This window comes from Manacus vitellinus, unplaced genomic scaffold, assembly GCF_001715985.3.
Source record: "Manacus vitellinus isolate BGI_N305 unplaced genomic scaffold, ASM171598v3 scaffold_69_pilon, whole genome shotgun sequence".
NCBI lineage: Eukaryota > Metazoa > Chordata > Aves > Passeriformes > Pipridae > Manacus > Manacus vitellinus.
In genome coordinates this window covers 446081-467951 of record NW_021940749.1, presented here as the reverse complement: position 1 = coordinate 467951, position 21871 = coordinate 446081, and the positions used below count along the sequence as shown (strand labels likewise).

At 40.9% G+C, this 21871-nt stretch overlaps 1 protein-coding gene across 1 annotated transcript in view; it reads left to right on the top strand.

Moving 5' to 3' along the window:
* The window catches only part of SPATA5 (spermatogenesis associated 5), a 169172-nt gene that overhangs the window by 13863 nt on the left and 133438 nt on the right, over positions 1 to 21871 (top strand). The window contains 2 exon segments of the mRNA XM_018083884.3: positions 7816 to 7970; positions 13057 to 13266. Coding sequence (XP_017939373.1) covers positions 7816 to 7970; positions 13057 to 13266 — 365 coding nt within the window.

Below are 21871 nucleotides of genomic sequence, written 5' to 3'. Positions count from 1 at the left end.
ACTGGCTATGAAACTTGCAGTATTTGTTGTAAGAGTTGACAACAAGGTGACAGACATCAACTCTGTGGATCTATCTCAACCTTAATTGTTGTGCTTGATGCCCTTGAGATCCTGTTGCTTCTCCTTTATTTACTTTACCCTTTGGTCTTTTATTAATTCCCAAAAAAATATGATGTTTTTAATTTATCAGCAAAGATAAGCACTGCACTTTAAAAAACGAAACAAAACAAAAAACATATGAAATGTTAATTATGTAGCAGGGACATGAATGGTATAAACTGTACTGAATGTTAGAAGATGCTTAGCAACAAAGGTTTCCAAATATAGCAATTTATTATAAACTTATCCTTCTATGGCTGCCTGTAGCATTTCAAGAGGGTGAATATAAATATAGCTTGATTTCTTCAAGAAGTGGGTTCAGTCATATTGTTTACAGAGAAAGGAAGTATTTGCTTTGTAACTCTTAGGATTTATCTTGAACATCCTTGTTCATTACACATAATTTCAGTGTGCTGATATAAAACACTTGGACTGTGATAAGATAGCATCATGAGGAGAGGAAGAACAAATGGCTTTGTTTAAATACTGCTCTCTCTTGGAATAACAGGGATTTGCTTCCAGTGAGGATGCTGCATTGCAACCACAGACTTGTGTGAAAGAAGCACTCATTTGTTGTGTGTCAAAGGTTTTTTTAAGTTACATGAATGTGATACAGTTAAAGGTGTCACCCTGCTTAGGTTTAGGATTAGAATGGCTTACTGGTTTGAGCTGGCTGTTACAGAAAATCCTAAAGAAACAAGGAATCGAGTTGCATCTCTGACTGGTGTGAATCAGCATTACTCTGCTCAGTCTGTGAAGCCACTTGCACAGGCACATGATGTGGTCTGTTGTCTTATGTTCATAATTCTGAGTCCTATTGTTTGCAGAGCTTATTGTCCATATTATTCATTTGCCCCTTTAATTATCCCTGTGTTCTGATGAATCATACAGCTAGGATGGAGAGTCTTTATGCTGTTTGATCCACAGCTCTGTATATTGATTTTATGTAGATATTAGATCTGTAAAGTTGTAATTTATATATGAGGATACTGTAGTTGGCTTTTTTTGGAGCTGAGAAACTTCCTGCTGTATCTTTTACAAGCTTAAAAAAAAAGTTTCTGCAATCCACTTGCATTAAAAATAAGAATTAAAAAAAAAAATGGTCAACTGAAGGACTGTCTCTTAGGTTTTTTTGTTTTTTCCCTGTAATGGATGGGGAAGTAAATTCCCCTGAAAACCAGGAATGTCTCTTTGTTAGATGTATGTGGTTTTTTTTTTTTTCCCCCAAGCTTCTGCAGATTTGGTAGCCTGGCCACCTGCAGGAAACATGAGCCGTGTGGGCTGCTGTGATTAACAGTGGGGCTCTGTGCACCCCGAGGACCAGCCTCTGACCGGGCTTTCAGTTACACAAACGCTGCCTTCAAGATGTGGCTTCTCAGCCTCGTGTCTCAAATCAGGCTCTTCGTTTCAGCTCAGTCACAGTCTGGATGAAACAGCCCAGTGTTAGGGCATCAAGGATCTCTCTCCTTTCTTTAAGCTGTAAAAATTCAGTCTGAACCTTTCCCAACACGATTTGGACCCGGGTTCTGCTGGGGGCACACCACAAATGTAGATATTTTCCTTGGATTGAGATCCTAAATGTAGGAATGTGGGCTGACATACTTCAAAGTGTAGATTTTGACAAAAGCAGTGGATGACCGAGGCAATGGGATTGTTTGTTTTGCAGAGTGGTTTGTTTTGAAATCAAGCTATTTCAGTTACAGATCTGAAAGGGAAAACACTGCCTGACACGCTGTAATTATTTTATTTCCTTATGGAAAGTGACTGAAAATACCATATCTGTGTTATTTATTTGTTTGTAGCACTGATAAAGATTGAAGCTGTGCTGCTGCAAGCAATCTGCTATTGCATTCCCTCACTGACATGGTTCCTGTGGGACGCTCAAAATGAGGTGGGAAAGGCCACTTGCCTTTTCATGAAAAGGTCACGTGAGAAATGTGGGAGTTTTGGGAATATTAATAACACATATAGTCAGATGGTCGATACCAAAAAAAGTGTCTTTATGAAATGGAGATATTTCTGCAAAAAGGACAGCAGATGCTCAGAATGATGTGATGGCTTTTGTGTAGAAGTGGCTGCATCTGGGTGCTGCCTCTTGGAAGAAATGCTGGTGCACATGATGTTGGTTTTTGTAGCTGCTTTTTCTTATATAAAATATTTGGCTTTTTTTGTTGCTTTTGTTTTGGTTTAGTTTTTTTGTTTGTTTTGTAATGGTACTTGATTTTTGGTTTTGCACGAGGGACGTTGCACTTTACTGCAGTCAGGGCATGTGAACTTTTGGTTTTCATCATAACTAATTTTAAGTGTGTGTTTATCCAAGACTGGCTTGCAGTTAATTGGATGATGGGGTTGCTGACTTCATACACACAGTTATGGGTCGGGTACTTAAATATCTGTTTAGAGCACATCCCATTCTGTCTGCTGATATTTATACAGGCAGGAAATAAGGAATATTTTCAGGAGAGTTGATCAATAACTGTCACTAATATCTTAAATTAACCTTCTTGGCAGATAGTCACCATGTTCTTGCTTCTGCAGCTTGAGTGGCAGGGAGGAAACTATATTATTCATTTGTGGCAACGCATCTAGAAACTTCTGGGTTTGAATGGCTTGGAGGGTCAGCCCCAAAACAAGTTGTTTGATTTGAAGGGTGAGAGGGTGCAGGACACCAGGGTAGTGTGTGTTGGTGCAGCCCTGGCTGTGAAATGGTACTTAGAATGTAATTCTGAAAATTTAGCACTATGTCATTTTGCTTAAGAACAGAAAAAAATTTGGGGCAGGTACTGTCTTAGTCATCAACTATACTTCAGACAAACTGTTTGTGTAGAAATGGTGCTGTAGGAGAAAAATTCAATGTTTTCTGACTCCCTCTCAGGCTCCAGGTAAAATAGATTTCTGGAATACGTAGTGGCAAACTCAGTGTCTGAAAGCAGCCTTAATTCTTTTGATTAATTGATAAAAGATCAGCTACTCTGTGTTAGTTCTGTGGGAGCAAACTCAGCAGTAGGCATGTGTAAGTAGAATGATTAGTTACTGTTGGGGGACAGCTTAAATATTTTCAGGCAAAGTTTTCATAGGTCTCCTGACTTTAGTTCTTAGTTATATCCTGACTTACCAACACTCCTAATTAGAGTGAGACCAGCCTTTAGCCACTGACTGTTGCTTCTTGTCTTTCTGCCCTTGCTATTCTGGTAGCCTGTCGGTCCTTATTTTTGTTCTAACTCCCCTTAGCTTAGGTATGTTTATGTATGAGGAACAGGCAGTCTGGTATTCCTTATTTCCCTCTGTTGTCACTGGATTAGGATAAATGACGTGTGTGTACCTGATCTGTGAATAAACCGTTTCCTGTACGAAAGAAGTTTGGAAAATACAGTTCCTCCTTCCTTCCTTCCTCTCCCCTGTCCTACCTCTCAGCAACTTTCAGGCAGCTCCATAGACATGTTCCAGCAAATGCCAGGGCTCTTCAGGAAGGACTATAAATCCTGTACATAATCCCTACAGTAGGTTAGTGCTCAGGTTAGCCCGGTGAATTTGCAGTGTTATGGGTTACAAGGGATTTAAGGGCATTATCTTTCCTGTGCAAACAGTACGAAAAGTTCTTCAGGGATTTTCCCATATAGCTCTGGCAGCTAAAGACAGATTGCAGAGTATGGTTTTGAGAGCAAAAAGCAAGGCTTTCTGCTTCCTAATTTGTTTTTTAAGTAGGTGTGAATTTTATGGACATGTTAAATTTAAAAAAAAGTTTAAAAATATATTTATAAACTGTTTCTAAGTAATATGAAAATTTTTTTGTGCGTAAACCTGTTAAATTTTGTAGTGTAGTACGTAAAAACCTGGCAATAGAGGAAGATGCCCCATCCAGTGCCATTTGGAAGCTGAGATCTTACCCATCCATGCTCCTCTGTGGAGTATTCCACTGCCAGCCATGCAGGAGAGAATCAGTTTTTAGAATGCAGGAGAGTTGGATCTGACAGCTATCACATGGAGAAATGCTATGTGTCTTCTGGGTTTGGCTGTAAGAATTTGGGAGGGAAATGCCAGATTATCAGAAGAAACATTTCCTTTTGTAAACAATCTTGCAAGAAGATTACAATTCTTTGAAGCTGCTTAGAAATTCTGGTAGAGTGAGTCCAGGCAGGAGGGGTTTGTGGAAGAAGCAGCTGACGGGCAGTAAATGAGCATGATTAACAGTTTGGTTTGGTTCAGTTTATTTCTTCAAGTGTTGTGTATATTCTGTTTTGGAAACCTAAAGTATATATGTTGGTCCTTTCTGAGTGGATGCTTTCTATTATTTACAGTGGCGTGTAGTTATACGCAGACTCTGACAAATATAGCAGTGTCGTAGGGTCTATTTTTAGGCTCAGATATTTGTGATTATGATCTAATGTGCCAAAACTTAGCCAAGCTATGAGCAAGAAGATCTTACAGACAAACAATGCTATTGACCTCATGAGTAGCCTGGTACCAAAGAAGGATCATCTGTACCAGGACAGGGCGTTCTGCTGGTTTTTTCCCTTCTGTCCACTTAGTTTCCCCTGTTCTAGACAGACAGGATGAGTTGGAGAGGTAGAGCGCATAGTTGCTGGGCTGGAACAAGCTGTTTGTTTTCCATTGTTTGTAATAATGCATGCCTTATTATGCTGCTTTCTTTTCTCTCTTTTTTCTTTTTTTTTTTAACTGGGATTTTCCATACTGCTCCACTGAGGATCGGTGGCTGCCTTCCAAGTTCAGTTTCTGCTCTGCATAGGGCAGTCCTTGGGGCTGGTCATGTATCCCTTGATTAGAAATGGGTATCCCATGCCTGTGTGAACAGTCCCACTGACCTTACAGCAGGCTAAGTATGTCTGAGTCCTTCCTCTCCTCAGGCAGGACTGGAATAAAAGTGAAAACCCACTCGCCCACTTCTGGGCCTCCTCAGTCACTGCTAAAAGTTATTGATATTCATTAATTCTTAAAAACAGAGTATCATCTGAAAAGGAACAAGCAGAGCTGAAACGAATGTTGTGCTCAGTCAGTTAACAGCAATGACATATACTCAACCCAAAACATTCCCACGTGGAAGATACCCAGGAGCCGATCTGAGCTGCTTGATGTTTTCTGAGGTGTGACTCTTCGAATCTTCACTGTGACTTCTGTAGTGATAAACTTGTGTTTGCTGTAATGTTCCCCCTTCTTTGCCTCTGCCTTGCTTCTGGCAGCGTGGTTTGCATCCTACCCTGCAGCTCCTTACGTTAAATACATCTCTCAGCGTCTCCAGACAAGGATATGTTTTTCTGCCTCCGGCAAACCACTGGCTGTATCCTTCTCCTGTTACTGAGACTCCCCCCCTCCCCTCTGGTTAGAGGTCAATCTGAAGTGCAGGAAAGAATGATTATGATAACAGGAGGAAACAGGAAGAATCATGCTTTCTTTTTCAATCTGTTTTTTATTATTGTTTTAATGTAAAACATTGTTTCAATTAAATGCTGACCTGTGCAGTGGCGTGTGCGTGCACATGCTGAAATGAATTCCGGCTTTGTTTGGAAAGCTGTGACCTCTTTATTCCTGTTCTGGATCAAGGCTGTTGCCTTTCAAACCCACTGCTGAGGACCGAAATTTCACTCGTACTCATAGCACTGGCAGTAACAAACCTCAAGAGCAGTATTCTCCTTGGGCTTTTTTATCGGCTGTAATCTCTGTTTTTAAAATAAGCTTGTTTGGTTTTAAGACTTACTCATGCCAGATAACAAAAAAAGATAACCATGACAAAATTAAAATGCATCAAATGAGCACTGGGCTAAAGTGGTACTTGGTGGAGCTGCTAGGTATAGAAATGAGCAGAGATCTTTATCAGTTACTTGCTTTCTCTATGCCTTAATTTCATGCTGTGTTAGTTATTCTTGCATTCTTTTAAAGTGAGAGTGCCATGTGAATTGACTTCACCAAAAAGAAAATGTAAGACTGAACCCAAATACCCGCTCCCACCCTGCAAAGTGTTGACTGCAGTGACACTGGAGTAAGATGTTGAGTTTATTTGCCTGGATGTAATTTTTAAATCTGAGGGGTGAATCTGTGTTGTCTCACTTAAGTTTTTTGTTTGCTTAAAATGAACTCCTTAGAAGAAGGAAGAAGGGGGTGAGGAATACCATGAAAATTGTCTGGGTTGTTAAAATGAGTCAGTTATATTTTATACTTGTCCTCTGGTGACCAGATTTTCATTTTTCTCCTTGGCCTCATGGAATGTTTTTATTTATGTATCTTATTAGTTTTGGATGTTCTGTGCAAGGGGAAACTTGAATTACAAACTTTTTTTCTTTGTGTTATTGTATTAAGAGCCTGGGTATTGGATGCAGGTGCTCAGACTCTGCTGTAATTGGCAGTTTATGGAGAGACACCAGCTGTACTGCTTCACAGGGGACATATTATATCTCTTCACACGTTGTATATATTGTAGGAAATGCAGAATTCCTGTCATTGTCAGAAATGTTGCATGTCTGCTTCTACCAGTGCCTCTGTAGGGGGAAAAAAAAAGACAACAATCTGCTGAAAGTTAAAACCATGTCTATTTTCAGAAACGGCTTAATCCCTTTTATTGTCCTTTCATGTAGCACTAATTGATGTTTTGTTTGGTTAAATATAGAAGAGACTTAACAAATGTTTGTCTTTTTATGGTCATGCAAGGTGAACTGCTGGGGTATGAACTGCCTCATTTGTTTGGGAACACATGGCAACAGATATGTAATATCTGATGTGTATATACCTGCATATAAAATTATGCTCATCAACTAATAATATATAAAATAAGATATTTGACAGCTTCAGTTCACAGAACAGGATTGGAAACAGAAGCAATAGAACTCTGAATTATATTAGACCTCAAAAGGGATAATTATACAGTGGGAAAACCATGATGCTTCCGGGCATCTTACACAACAGGGGCTGTAGTTGCTCTCCAGGGAATGCCTGGGAGCTGCAAATGGTACAGCCTGGTCCTGCCCAAGGAGTATTGATATATTGATGTGTGAGTGGGTGGGACTTGTGTGGCCTTTGGTGGATTGATTTATAGGGGAAACTAGGAATTAGTATGAAGATTTATAGGTATTGTGTGTGAGTGATTTGGCCAAACAAAGGAGAAGGTAAAAGCTATGCCTGATTTGAAAAGTATAATCACTGAAGGGAATTAAGAGTTGTTGGGTGTTGCAGGGAATGTTTGTTGCATGTCAAGAAAAAGATAGGTGTCTGGCATCTTACCAGGTGGCAAAATAGGGTTCCAGTGAAGGTTAAAGAAACCTCATCAGTTTGCTTTTAAGAGCAGCTTAGAAAATACAGTCCTGATAACAGAGAAATGGAAAAGGTTGCAGATGTCTTACTTATGCTGATTTAGTGTTGCCTTGAATATCCGTTGTCCCTCTTCCTCTGTGGTTTAGAAATGTGTTCAGATCAATGTATGGATGTTTAGAGTTTTTCCCTCTGGGAACACGGGAACAAGGCTGTTTCATCCTGGCTTTTGGAACAGATTTAGTTTATATTCCGTCTATGGTTGTTAAATCCCCTTTTTCATGCTCTCCCAGCAGAAGTGTCTCGCATGTTCTCTGACGCAGTTCAGACCTGGCGCTGAGACATTCCTTTGGACATCATTTCCTTTCCAGTGCTGCTCTGTGTTTGTGTGTGGTACACTTTGTTTGTGAGAACCAAGAGGAAGTCTACATATTTCCATGGTTTTTTTTGTTTCAATAGGTTTGCACGCCTTGCGGAGAACGCTGGGGAAGAGCCCTAACCTGTTAGACACCGAGGTGGCTGGGTCAGTGATGATTGCTTTCAATGACTTCCTGCAGGGGATGAATGATGTCAGGCCCAGTGCCATGAGGGAGGTGGCAATTGATGTGCCAAAAGTAAGTTGTTTTGTGCAATACTCCGGCAGCATTGCCAGAGCCACGTTAAGAGAGGAATTTTGTGAGGTGGAAGCCTCAAGTTACCAGTAAATGCGGTGCATAGTCTTTTTGTTTCCATATTTGTTTATTTATTTATGATTTTGAAGAACCATTTGCAGAAGCTTAAGTTCCTAAATGCTTTAGGAAGAGTTTGTAGTGCAGGAGCAGATCTCCTGGTATGTAGTTTTATATACTGAGGGGGTTAATGGGGTAAAAATCTTCAGATGTCTGCTCAAAGCTGGTCCTGAGCAGCCATGAAGGCTGGAGCCTTTTATGAAGCAAACACAAACTAAAGCAGAAACAAACTGTTAGCATTTGTAACCAAAGTGTGTTGAAACAAAGCTGTGGAGAGTTTGATTGCTGTGATTTTCACTTAAATGTGACCTGAGTGTCTTCAGTTTCATTATGTTTTTAACTGAAAGCAGAATTCAGCACTGTACACAGGATATCACTGCCAAGCCTGTCACAAGCTGTGCTTATATGAATAGTTCTTTTGGTGGTGTCAGGTTCATCTTTATCCTACTCCCTGCCCTCTCAATTACATGTTAGAGTAGTTCAGTAGCAGACTCAACATAAATTGGGCTGGGGAGCTGATCTGGTTTAAGACAACTCTGATCTGGGTTAAGAAGATTGAGCGAAAGAACGTGTGTTTAACCCTGCTGAATCCTGACCCTGTGAGTGGCTGTGCTGGTGTTTCTCAGCAGCTCCCCAAGCCCTAGAAGAAACCATTTATGTCTCATTGCATGAAGATGAGTCACTTGGGAATTAGATTGCACAACTACAGACCCTTACTCCCAAACTATAGGAATGGGAAATAAAATCTACGCACTGGATGCTGCACACAGCCAGCTGGGATGTCACACTTGGCTTGTTAAGAGTCGGCGCTGCACAGGGAAGTGCTGGGTGGAATTGCCTGGGCCGGCCCCAGGCAGCTTTTCCTGGAAGTGGTGTCATGGCATTGATATCCACAAGGGCTGAGTGGCTCTGCTGAGAACCAGAGTTACTAGTTCTTTCATTGCTTATTGTGCTACTGGCTCTTGGGCTCACGTTGTTATCCCTGTGCTCTGCCTCTTAGGCGTACCAGGACATTTGGAGCCATGTGGAATGCTGCTAAACAGCGCAATACAGACAGGTAGAAGTAAGGTCTTGAGGTACTGCAGGAAATCTGTTCTCAGTCCAGGCCAACCTACTGCTCAGGCTCCTGTTGTCCACTAAACCATCCTGCCAGGGGCTTCCTTGATTGTCACTTGATTTTATTTGTTAAACACCTCCTGAGTTACTGCAATACTACTGAAATTCATCCCTTTATTGAAGGGAAGATAACAGCATAGTGCAGACTCCTTTTGTGCTGACAGGACCTGCATGTTTTGTGAAGATGCAGTGTAAATTTGAGGCCATCTGCTTGGTGCCTGGGGTGAGTTTAAAGTGGAATCTTAAGTACTGGATGCAACAGATTTTGTGTCCTCCCTTATCACCTACCAAAGGAGGGGAGTTTGGAACTAGATGATCTTTAGGGTCTGTTCCAACTCAAGCCATTCTATGATTCTGTGACCACTATCATCTAAAAAAAATCCTTTCTAAAAATAACTTTAAATACTAAATAAATTATCAGCTATGAGATTTTTTTTTCCCAAAGAGAAGAAATAAATAAATAGCTTTTCAGCTATTTATTGCAGATATAGGATTCACTTGGCAGCCCCCTTGGTGCGGATGGGAATTTTGGCCTGTGTAATTAGTTACAGGTAAAACCACTGATGCACATGCTGAATTAAACTGAAGTTTTTGTGACTTTTAACCTGATAATTGAATGACAAGAGTTCAAAGTAACTTCTAAATAAAGCCACAAGTCCTTCCTCGTGTGCCCGGATTGCCGTGTGTGTTGGCTGTGACCAAGGCAAATGCAAAATACTCGCTGCCTGGTTCCACATAGCATCTTGTTTTCCATTTTTACAGAACCTTTCTTGAACTTTGCTATGTGTTACAGCCTTTTTAGAAGGCTGCTTTTTCTGCAGCAGGGGCTTAGGAGAGAGGGGATGCACGTTGTAAATCAGGAAGTTAATACTGCAGCTCTTTGGAGAGTTGCACTGTAGTTACTGTTCCTCCTTCTCCTATGGGTCTTCCTGAAATGTTGTTAGCTGTGGGTTTTGCTTGCCTCTTTCACTCCCTTTGCTGTAATTCAACACTCAGATTTGTGTCTTTGCAGCCAAAAGGTTCTGGATGAGGCATCCTTTGCACGTCTGCTTTATTTCTTCATTGCTGGTGCTTAATAACCTCTGGGGAGTTGCCGCTCTGGGTCGTATTCTGAGCTCTGTTGACCTGGGGAGATTATGGCACTAATGAAATCTCGGTGTCTTACACACTGCAGCAGAGCACTGGCTTTGTATGTGTAAGCTCAGCCCCAAGGCTAATCTTTAAAATCATTTCCATGGTGACAGAATATCACACTTCATTGCTGGTGTTGCAAGAGCTTCCCTTTGAGTTCCTGTGCAGGTGAAAGCAGTGTAGCTGTTGCTGGCGGACTGTCCCCACCCACACTTATCTCTCTCCTTTTGAAATGAGGAAATAAAGATCTGTTTTATTTACAGCTTGACCAGAATGTGAAAGTAGTGGTTTATTAATACCATTGCTGCTTCAATTCCATACCTTGTATTATAGAAATTCTAAATAAGTGAATTTCTGACTGGTTAGTTTGGTTTTTTTTTATAGGAGATCTCGCACTTTAGTAGCCATGTTTGTATGCCCTGACCCAGTTGTTTCCTCTTTTTCCCTTTCCCAGTTTTCAATGTGAGCAAAATCAGAATAAGTCTCCAGCTTACTGGAAACCAACTTCATGTAAGGTGGCTGTACTTCACCTTTTCTGTACAATTCTGTCACTTTTGGTGGTGTTAACTGACAGATAGTGGGGCTGAAAAATCACTTGAATAATGCCTCAGAAGACTTGTGCAGTAGACTGAATATTTGCAAGAGGGTAAAAATAACATTTTACGTGTTTTCCCTGGCTTTTTATATGTGTGCAAAGTACTGCCAGTGCGTTTTGCTTTCTGTTGCTGAAAGTCATAGGGAATTCCTGATGGCCAATTACTTTTAAGGCATTTTTATTCATGTTTGTCAAAATCTTTGTCTAGATGGAAAGACATGATGATAAGAATGACTAGTCTTTACCAGGTATGTGTAAGGATTGTTACTGAAAAAGGAGAACAAGCTTATGTTGTCTGTCATCTTTCCTAAGAAAAAGTAGTTTAAGAGCACCAGGATGTAGTTGTGTGCAGTTTACAGAGCTGCTGGATAGAATTAAGGGTTGTGGGGGTAGGTAATACGGCTTTTCTAGATGAAACTTAAACCACACTCTTTCATATCTGAATCAGAAACACAAACTTATGTAACATGGGAAGATTGAGTTTAACTGTCCTGAGTTTAATTATGTTACTCAACCTTGAAATTTGAGTGAAAAGGGTTTGCATGGGTGGAACAGTGGAAAGGTGCAAGTGAGGTATCTGGCACATGGTTTCACTTTTTATGAACTTGTCTGTTTGCTTCATTGTAGTTAAAAGTCTGTATGTGGATTTCTGTCTCTCTCTGTCTCAGCTGTGTTGGTAGCCCAAGATACTCAGCTCATTGTCAGGTGATAGGAATTTCTTTTGCTTTTGACAGACCCCTCTGCTCTCAGATCCTTCTTGGTTCGCAGTGGTGATCAACTCTACATATTTGATACTTTCCCAGGCTTATAAATTAGTTAATTACTTAAGAACCAGAGGCTGTTGGTCACTAAGAAAGAGATTTTTTTTCTAGTGTTCCTCTAACATATTCTTGATGTGAGAGATGATGTTTAGGCAGCAGATGGGTGGCTCCTCACCTTCCAGTTAGCCTTTAAACTCAGAGTATTTCTCGGGGGTTGACCCACATGTCTTGATTTTTGCTGTCTGCTCTCTGCTGCCTTTGTAATTTTGTTCCACGTCCAAGTCTGACAATCCAGGAGAAGTTCTGTGTGGTTGGAGGTACGATTGGTCTTAAACAAAAGTGCTCCCACCACATCCAAATGCTCTTTTTCTTCCACTTCAATAAGAGACTGAACTGCCTCTTTCAGGGACTGTCTGCTTCTGGTTTCCACTCCATGTACTGGTATCAGGAGAAAATAAGGACAGGCCAGGGGTAAAAACAGTTTTCAGCTCAGGAGAAAGGCAATACTTTGCCTCTCGGTAGCACTCTGCTTGCCTTTCAAACGAACTGGCTTTCCAGAGCTGAAGGATGATTTATGTCTAGCAAACTTTTGGGAGAGTGTTTTAAGGCAGAAGATCATTTGATTTAGGTGCGTTTTGACATGTTTAATATTTGAAGTGGACGGGAATGGATGGTGACAGGACAAAGAACAGGCTGGGGGATGCAGGGAAAAGTCTTGGGCTTGTTGACAGCGATGTGGGGAGAGGTGTAACAGGTTTTAGATCTGTCTACTGTTTTGGGTAGGACATATTAGTTCTGCCCTGATGTATTCCTGACAAGCCTGTCTTGTGTCTTCAGCAGAGCACATTGAACTGCACTTGTTTTTTAGCTGTAGGTGGGTTTGAGTGTTGCCTTTTGTATGTGGCTTTGCTTTGCCATAGATGCTTGTGTGTTTGGAGGCTGGTTTGATCTCAAGCTTCTAGTCACATCTCCAAGTGCCCAAGTCCTATATTGGAGTGATAGTGTTGGCAGGTGGAGAAACGCCCCCAAACTTTTAACAGTCAGTCCTGTTACAAGTTCAGCATCACATTAAAAATGAGAGAACTGAGTTGTGACTGCTGGTTTTGCTGTTGACCTTTGAAGTAGAGTATATTTCATGTGCATCCTCCAGCATAAAGCAAGTGTAATCCTCCTTTACGATGTGTGACTTTATTAATAACTGCTTCTTTCTTATAAAAGGCTTTTTGAAGAAGTAACTCCTTAAAAACAACTTCGTGAAATAACCAGTACACATTCTATGGAGCACTTTTTGGTTAACTTTTTTAATAGTTTTTCTCCGTTGTCCAGATTGAGCAGAGTGGTCTGAATTGAGCCACATGTCTGTTTGCAGGTCTCTTGGTCGGACATAGGAGGACTAGAAGAGGTGAAGCTGAAATTGAAGCAGGCAGTTGAGTGGCCTCTCAAACATCCTGAGTCCTTCATCCGCATGGGGATCCAGCCTCCAAAAGGTGTGCTGCTTTATGGACCTCCTGGGTGCTCAAAAACCATGATAGCAAAAGCTTTGGCCCACGAAAGTGGGCTCAACTTCTTGGCAGTTAAGGTAGGCCATTTTAAGACTTACATTTTCTTCACTCCTGCATAACAACTCGTGGTTTACCAGTTTCCAGTGTTAGAATCCAGTGGCTCTTGCTGTTTCTGATCCTTATATATGATGCTACAGCAAACACCTTGTAAATATCAAGAAAGGTTTGGGTTTTCTTATGAGAAGAAGTAGTGCTTTCTTGAATGCTTTTAAAAAATATTAGCACAGAAATTGTACGTTGGATGGGTGGGTAAGCTGTGGAGTGATATCTTAAATAATGGCATTTTTTAAAGTATTTTAGAAAGGCAGCAGTGAAATTCCTAAAGTAATATAAATGAAACACAACTCTGGGTAGTGGATAGCTGCTCTTACTGTAATAATTGCTTGCATGGAAATATTATCATGTCATCTCTTACATTCCTTTTCTTTCCTCAGGAAGGTCACTTTCTTTATCTTATTCTTTATGTTTCATTTCAGATTTTTCTTGTCCTATTTGCCTTTTTTTCAGGGGAAATAGTTCTACTTCATCACTTTTTAGAAAGTTTGCAAAATCAGTTATATCTGGAGTAGTCCTGGATAAATGGGATATTCTCTCAGCGTTAAGAAACACCTTAGGTATAGAAAAATTTTGGAATTCGTTGCCTGTGAATCAGTGTAATTGATCACTGTGGGTTGTATGGAAAATACATGAATGGAAGCTATTTAATAATAATACTGAGCTTCAATGCATAGGAAGGAAAAAAAAGGATAGCAGAGTGATTCCACATGGGGTAGTCCTGCAGCTGTGTCAGAATGTTAATGAAGTGCAAGAAAAAACATTTGTTTAAGTATTTTGAAAGTATCTCCTTCTCAGCAGTAAGATCACGTCCTCTTCTCTGTTGACCATCTCTTTGCTCACAAAGCCTTCTGTGTTAGTGTTTCTGCACAGCTTCCTCCTCCTTTCAGGCACGCTGTAGCTGTAGCTCTGGATCCTGTCCTCTCTGGGATCAGGGGCAGTCACTCTGACCCTGAAGCCAACAGCCCTTCACTGCCCGGGTTTCCTGGGATTGCAGACAGGCCTCTGGGTCACGGTCACTTCAACAAGAGCAGCCTTGGAAACCTCAGCCCTTAAGAAACACTGCCTTTACTGCCTCTTCCATAAAGACAAAGTAGTTCTTTGTACTCCAGAGTCACTGGTAAACAAGGTAACCTTTTCCTCCTGCGCTGCTTAAAAGAAAACATTGCTCTTTGTCTCGCCCGAAGCACTGGTGCCTGAGAGGGTGGGGAAAAAAGGTAGCACTCAAAAACCCCAAGTTAAAAATGAGTGCTGTTGCTCTCCTGTATCCCTCAGTCATAGCTCCATCAGACATTTTTACTGGTGCAGTTAATTGTCTAAAGGTGGCTCCTGCTGACCAGGAGGTATCCAAAGGTGCACTGATAGGAAATGCTTGTGTACAGTTTTTCCATGGTGGAGTTCTGAGGGTGCAACCCCCCTGTCACTGACAACCTGCAGCAGAAGGGGCTGGCTTGAGGAAACTGCCTTTTATTCCCTGTTGGTTTAAGTCCCTTGAGCTGGAACTGGTCAAATATTTGATGTACAGATGTTTCAAGAAGCACATCTCTGGAGCATGTCCAGCCTTGGATATGTTGACTCCAGGAAGGGAACTTAGCCCACTTGCTCTAACTTCACATTTGTTTCTTGGAGGGGAAAAAGGCAACATCCATCATGTACTAAATGTGTTAAACATGGTCTGTAGCACTTCTTCAAGCTCAACAGCCGTGGATTAATTTCTGCTGCACGTGTTCCTGCAGTAAATCCAAAGTAGATGAATACGTGGGGTTTTGATTTTATTTTGTTTTTTTGAGAGGGGACTTTTCTTGCTTATAGCTCTATTAATTTTCCTATTCTTTACATGTGTCTCAAATATCCATCCCTGGAACTGACATCAGGTTTTTTGAAATGAGAGTGTGTTTCTTGATAATTCACTTTTCAGACTTGCATTTTCCTTCCAGTCTCTCCTGCCTCAAATAAGTAATTTTGATGAAAAGTGTCTGCTGTACAGCTTGCAGGATATGTGTATTCTTCTGGGATAGTCCAGGGAGCACAGGTTCCTGGGTCCTTCTCAGGAAGGGACTGCAGACAGGAGGCTTAGCTTTGGCTGTGGGAGCCTGCTGCTGGATGCTGTGTCTCCCTGTGTCTGAAACCTGAGAGGAAATCAATTCTGGTACATGCAGTGCTTGCTTGGTCCAGTGATTTTTTGAAAGATGGACCTATTGTGTCTGCACACTACACTTCAGATGCATGGGCACAGAAAGTCCAGCTCTCCAGAAGTGCTGGATGTACTTTCCTGGTCTTAAGTTGTCTGTCCTGCCTCAGTGCTGCAGGTATCGCCCCTGCCCCAGCTGGCTTCCAGGAAGGCTCTGCCCTGTTTTCCAGATGTGTGTGTGCAGTGCCTGTGCAGTTTGGACAGCTGACTCTGTTAAATGAGATGTTTCAGCTGAGTTATGTGTGAACTGTTAAAATGTGACCTTTCCATCTGTTTTGGGCACGGGGGGAGCTGTCACAGCTCCGTCTGACCGGCCTCTTGCAAGGGCTGGGAGATGGGCAGAGTCTGGATGTCATTTCTGGGCAGAGGAGCTGCAGAAAATAATGTGATAGCAGATGTTTGACGTTGCATCCTGTTCTCTCCTGAAATCTATTGTGAGGTTTGAATGGTTGATGTTACAATGAATGTGGCCCTTTTGTAAACATGCTCTTTGATACTTGGCCAAAAACTTTTTATAGCTGTATTTTCACCAAGATTGGTGACCTTTTGCTTTTCCAAGAGAAAAGCAGTTTGTTGGATGGTTTGTTTTACAAAGCAATCTTGCATATGATTCCTAAGGGGAATTGTTTATTTTTATTCCTTCTCTCGACTTTCTTTGTCTCCAATACAATGTATCTGCTAAATTTACTGAGGAGGAGATTGTCAACTACTTTCCAGGGGATGGCTTTTCCTGCTCCTTCCCGTCAACCCCCTTTCCTAAATCTCTTGCAGTACTGAGGCTTTTCAGGGTTTTAGTGGTCATCTGGATTATTCCCCTCTCCCAAACCTCTTACAGGAAAGGCAACTGAATTATTCTCAGCTTCTTGGAGATTTTTCAGTGTTTTGTGGTCATGGATACAAGCGAGTATAAGACTGTGTGAAGGAAGGAATTAGGAGAATTTTTTCATCCTTCAGGATTGATCACCAGTCTTATCAATAGTTTTTGATCTGTTTGAATGCTTATTTCAGTCAGCCTTCTCTGCATTTTGTGCTTCTTCACAACCCTACTGTGCTCACCCCAGAGTTTGTAATTTTCTTCTGAAATGTATTTTGTGCATTTTTTACTAGTAGGAAAAGGATATTTCTGTACAGATGTTAGACCTATCCATATTAACAGGATGAGAGGCATATAATTTTCAGCTTCTGCCAGGCTGGTGACACCTTGCTTGTTATATTATACAACCAGCTCTCTGACACTTTTGCTTTAGATGTCATCTAACTTTCTGAAACTGAACATGAAGGAAATGAAAGCCTTTGTCACTGTATTATTTCTGTGGGTTGTTTCCCCTCTTTTGACTATTTATGTGGTAGGTATTTCTCTGTACTGTTCTGACAGTTCCTGCACTTAGGGTCAGCTTTGACTGGCTGCTTTTTTAAGAAATATTTTTATTAAGCCACTAATGGTTTGTGGTGATATTATAAGAATATTTTTGGAGGAAACTCCTTTATCTTGCTGCATGGCATAGATAATTATATCTGCATTTGTCTTGCATCTTAGTTTATTTAGATTTGTTATGACTGCCCTCTTGGATTTTTTTTTTAATTTTATTTTTAGCAAATCCTGTATCACTGTGCTGTGCTAAGAACCTAATGAGTATTACTTTACAGACTTTCTGTTGCTTTTCTGGGAAGCAATTGAGTGGAATTTTTTTTCCCCTGTTATTATTGTGGTATTTAGGTCATTAACTTTACTACCAAACAAGAAAACCATTGTGCTTTTTTTGGTTTTAACCTATTTCAGAATGAACACTGAAGTTTGCTCTGATGTTGTCAGGCTGGGGGACACCATCATGGTACCTACCCAGATAAACTCCATCACCCAGTTATGATGAATTCGTTAGCTGATGGTCTGATCTGTGGGGACTTGGAGTTCTGTTTTCTGTCCAGCCAGCAGTTTACCTGAGTTTATAAAATATATAGCAACAAAAATCATGTAACTTCTATATTCTTGCAAAGGTTTGGGAAGCATCATTTTTCCTCTTGTTGCTCAGTGCTTTTTAACATTCGTCTGTTTAAAATCAAAACTAAGGCAGAAACTCAGGCATAGTGACAAAAACCAGCTTAATCTTAAAAAGAAAAATAGAATTTAGACCTCCAAAAGTTAAACCCCTTGGAATTCAGCTAAGTGAGATGCAGTAATTGTTCTAAACAGGATGAAGCAATACTTTAAAAAAAACCATCACACAAAACAAACAAAGAAAACCAAACCCACCTGTGACAGTAAGGAGTGTTTAGGGATGTTAACACCAAGCAAAGCAATAGTACAGATGATGTGAAACTATACTGTTCTAAAATATCATTTGCAGTGCTTAGGAGCTCCAACTGTGGTGTGATTTTAAAAAAAAAAATAAAGAGGAAAGAAAATATTCCTGACATTTTATTTGCTGTTACTTAAGAGCTTGGGATGAAGGAATCTTTTTTCTTTTTTCAATTAGCAGTAATTACAAAAATATACACTGTTCCCAGGGCTCTGACTTCACCTTGGCTTGATTTAACTTCCTGTATCACCCAGCCGAGGCTTTTGTACCACTCCCCGTGCTTGACATGTGCTTAAGCTTAGTTTGTCATCTGGGTCAATTATGTCAAAATATTTTCCAATTGAAGTTTCCTCTGCTTTTCCCTTCAGCCCTTGGCTGTGGCAGCTCAAACAGATTAATGAGGCTTGGAAAGGTCGACTGCTTTGCTCTGTGAAGAACTGTCAGTGAATTTTGGGGAGACAGTTTAGCCTTTTGATGGGGATTTCAGTGGGCAGAAGCCTGAAATAAGAAAGCTTAGTGCCTGTAAGCAAAACACTTAAGATGAAAAATGAAAAAGCATTGTGGTTTTATGAGAAACTTTATTTTGATAAAATTTCTAAAAAGATCCATAGTAACATATTTACAGTTACTTGTTAGTTAATTAGCAGATAGTGATACTAACCGTATCTGAAAAATTTAACAGTTTTTACAAGGGAAAACAAACTGAGGTACTTTGAGGTCCGTTAATCCTGAAACTATAACCGCGTGTTTTACTCAACTGAAAATAAAATCAGGCATTTGTCATATGCCCATACAAAATAAGGCATTCTTACCCTAATCTTCCCAAAAGTGAATGTGCAGGCAGAAAATGATTAAGCATAATTTCCTGTCTCTGTTTCCTTGTCCCTTCTCAATTACTTTGCAAGGTTAATTTTTATTAGCACTTAGTCTCTCTCTCCCTCTTTTCAAGTTATCAGTGGTGGGATGGGGTGTTGCTGGAGGGGTGTTGTGTCAGCAGCCAAATACATTTTGCAGCAGGGTTGGCTAATTTTGTGTGGTTTTGCTGTATGATGCTTGATCCCACATGGATCCTGCCCAAATGGTGCCAAGCCTGGTCCTAGAGAGTGTGGCAGTGGCAGGGAATAGGGGCAGGTGCTGGAAATCTGTGATGAACAGGAACAACATGCAAAGGGATTTGTCTGTGGATGGAGCAGGTGAGCAGGATGGGTTACTTCTAGATCTGCTCCAGCTCTGTCACAGTAGAGTTTCACCTCTGACTTGACGCTGCTGTGCCTGTGCAGCGCTTTGTGAGCTTGGAAAATGCCGGTAAATCCGAGAGTCAGCTGTGCCCGTGTGCTGGAGAGGACCCTCTCTGAAAGCGCTGGTGCGTGCACAGAGCTTAATGCAATGTTTCCAGTCAGTTCACTCTGCAGTACACATACTGCCTTCTGTCTTGTGTAAAGAAGCCTCAAAAGATTGTCACTGAAGTTTGCTGGTCAAGGCAAGTGGCAAACAAGTGACTTCTCGGGCATGACAATGAAGCAAGCTGGATATTGTATTTGCCTTCCCAGTTTGATGTGGCAACTTCACTGCAAAGACTGAGGGTGACAGGTTTTTGCCAGTTGACTCCCTTGGATGCTTTGGAGCCCACAAGCACCTGCTGAAATTGAGGCTTTTGAAACACCGTACAGGTGTCAACAAGTTTTTAAGTTCCTCTGGAATGCAGGGCAGAGGGAGAGGAAGCGATTAAAGCGGTGCACGGTGCTCAGCCCGGGGTTTCCTTCTTCTGAGAAGCTGGGAGTGAGGCAGATTAAATCTCTTAAGCAGCACTGGAAGAGAAGGAGTAGGTTTTATTCTTAACAAGCAAATATAATGCATGTATTTTCTGAGCAAATATTTTTCTATGCCACGTAACCAATTACCAAGTCACACATGTACAACCTTACCGGTGAAATAAAGGAAGTCTCACTGTTTGTCTTGTTAACTCGCTTCCCTGCAGCCACCCTGAGTCATGTGTTACTCTGGGTTGGCTGTGGGAGGGATGGGAGAGCATTTTACCATTGAGATTACCGTGCCAAAAGACTAACTAATTTCTGAGTCTCTTCCAAATGAGTTAATGTTGTAATAGTAGAGCATCAGGCTGAGAGAATTGGGATTGGGATTGTTCCCAATGTTTCTACTTTGAACATGGCAAAGAAGGAATTGTGCATTAACTTGTAGTAATGATCTAGAGTAATAATCTATAGAATGTGATGAAAGCTCTTTAACTGGATTTTTAAAACATAGGAATTGTACTCTACGGCTAACATAGCTTAGTGTGTCCGTATTAGAGCCCAGAACTTGTATGTGAGGCTATCACAGTATTTCTAAAGAGACTAGACAGAGCTGTATGCTGCAGAACTCTGGATCTGTGTCCATCTGGCTCAACAAGCATAAGGGCATAACTTACCTGATTGCCAAAACAGTAAAAAAATTATTTAAAGATAGTCACTGACTAAATTTCCTACCCCGGTGGCTACCCCAGTGTTTTCAGGTGGTGAAAATCTGCAAGTGGTTTTAAGCACTGCTTAGAAAAATGACTGATACCCTTAAATTTCAGGGATAGCAGATGTTCTTCTTGCTGTTTAAAAACACTTTGAGAACTTCTGTCATAGCCATGTATAAACAAGCTTATCTCATGTTGCAGCCTGTATACAGGGATTTTATCTTTTGGTGCAGTTAACCTTTGAAGAGTTGATTCTGGTAATATTTTAGATGTAAGGAACTTTTTTCTTGCTTTCTTTATCAAAAAAAATAATGAAATTCACCCAATCCAGACCATAAACAAGTAGAAGGTTTCATGATTCAAGGGGGGATATATCTTGTAAACGAGGATGGGATAGTCTTTAAACAGAACATGCCTGGAAATTATCTACTTGGAGGCTGAATAAAAAAACCTCAGCAGAATTCAGAGGGCCTGAATTGAGAGATTTTATTCTGTCAGTCTGGACTCTTGCTCACAAATGGTGTGCTTATATGCATGGCTAAGCTACAACTGCTTCTGCCAATTTTCTGCTCCAAATCTTTTGCTGGTTTTGGAGTCACTGTGCAAATGACCAGAAGAAACAGGTTTTTATTCCTTTCTGTCCGTTCATATGGAAGATGAGCTGTTGCAGAAGAGAACAGAGCGGTGCGTCGGTAAACTGGCCCACTTGTTACTGTCACCTCTTGGGCAGCCTATCAACGACTATAAACAGGAATCCTTGTGCTCCCCTCTGGGCCAGAAATGATCTTTCAGCAAATGTCGACTTGCTGACTAAGTTGAGCTTATGTCATTTGGTTTTTAAAGCATTAAAAAGTAAGATAAAGAACCCCTCCTGGTATTTCTTGAGTGGTCTCTAAAGCAACCTTGCTCTAAAGAGAAGGCGAGCTTTGTGAAAATCAGAAACTGTGTCAGCTGCCTGCGGGTGACTTTGTGGTGGCCTGTAGACTGCTTCTCATGCAGATTCATTTGTCAAAAAGGAGCTGCCCTCAGTCTGAGCTAAAGGACAGTGTGGGTGCAGACAGGGTAAGGCAGGGGTTCAGCTCAGGTGGGACCAGAGCTAACTCACTTCAGGTGCTACATCCAGCTTCTTTGAACATTTCTAGATTTTGTGCTGTGGTTTTGAGTGTTTGCATGAGATGAATTGTACAGCAATTCCTCATCTTCTGTGCGTGCTTTGTCTTACTCTGGAGTCTTTTCCTTTACTGATGCATATAATAAGAGTTTCAAGCCACTTGGAATAAAACCCATGACATTCAAATGCAGTTCTGGTGTTGTTCATGAGTGGCGAACTAGGAGACCTTCAAATCAATTTTCATTAAAATTCTCCACGCAGAGTCATTAACACAGTGGTCTTTCACCTGGAGTTGCTGCTTAATGAGGAGAAAAATGGAGGAAAAACTTCTTGTCGAAGCTCACAGCAAACCCATGCATTCAAAATAATTCTCTTTGGAAACATTTTAAACAGTATTTATTGCTTTGATGTTGCCTTCATCCTATTTTAATGCTTAATTAAAAATGAAACTCCAAGCATCTGAAATTATATTGTACCTTAAAGCTCAAATAGAGTAGTTTTGGTT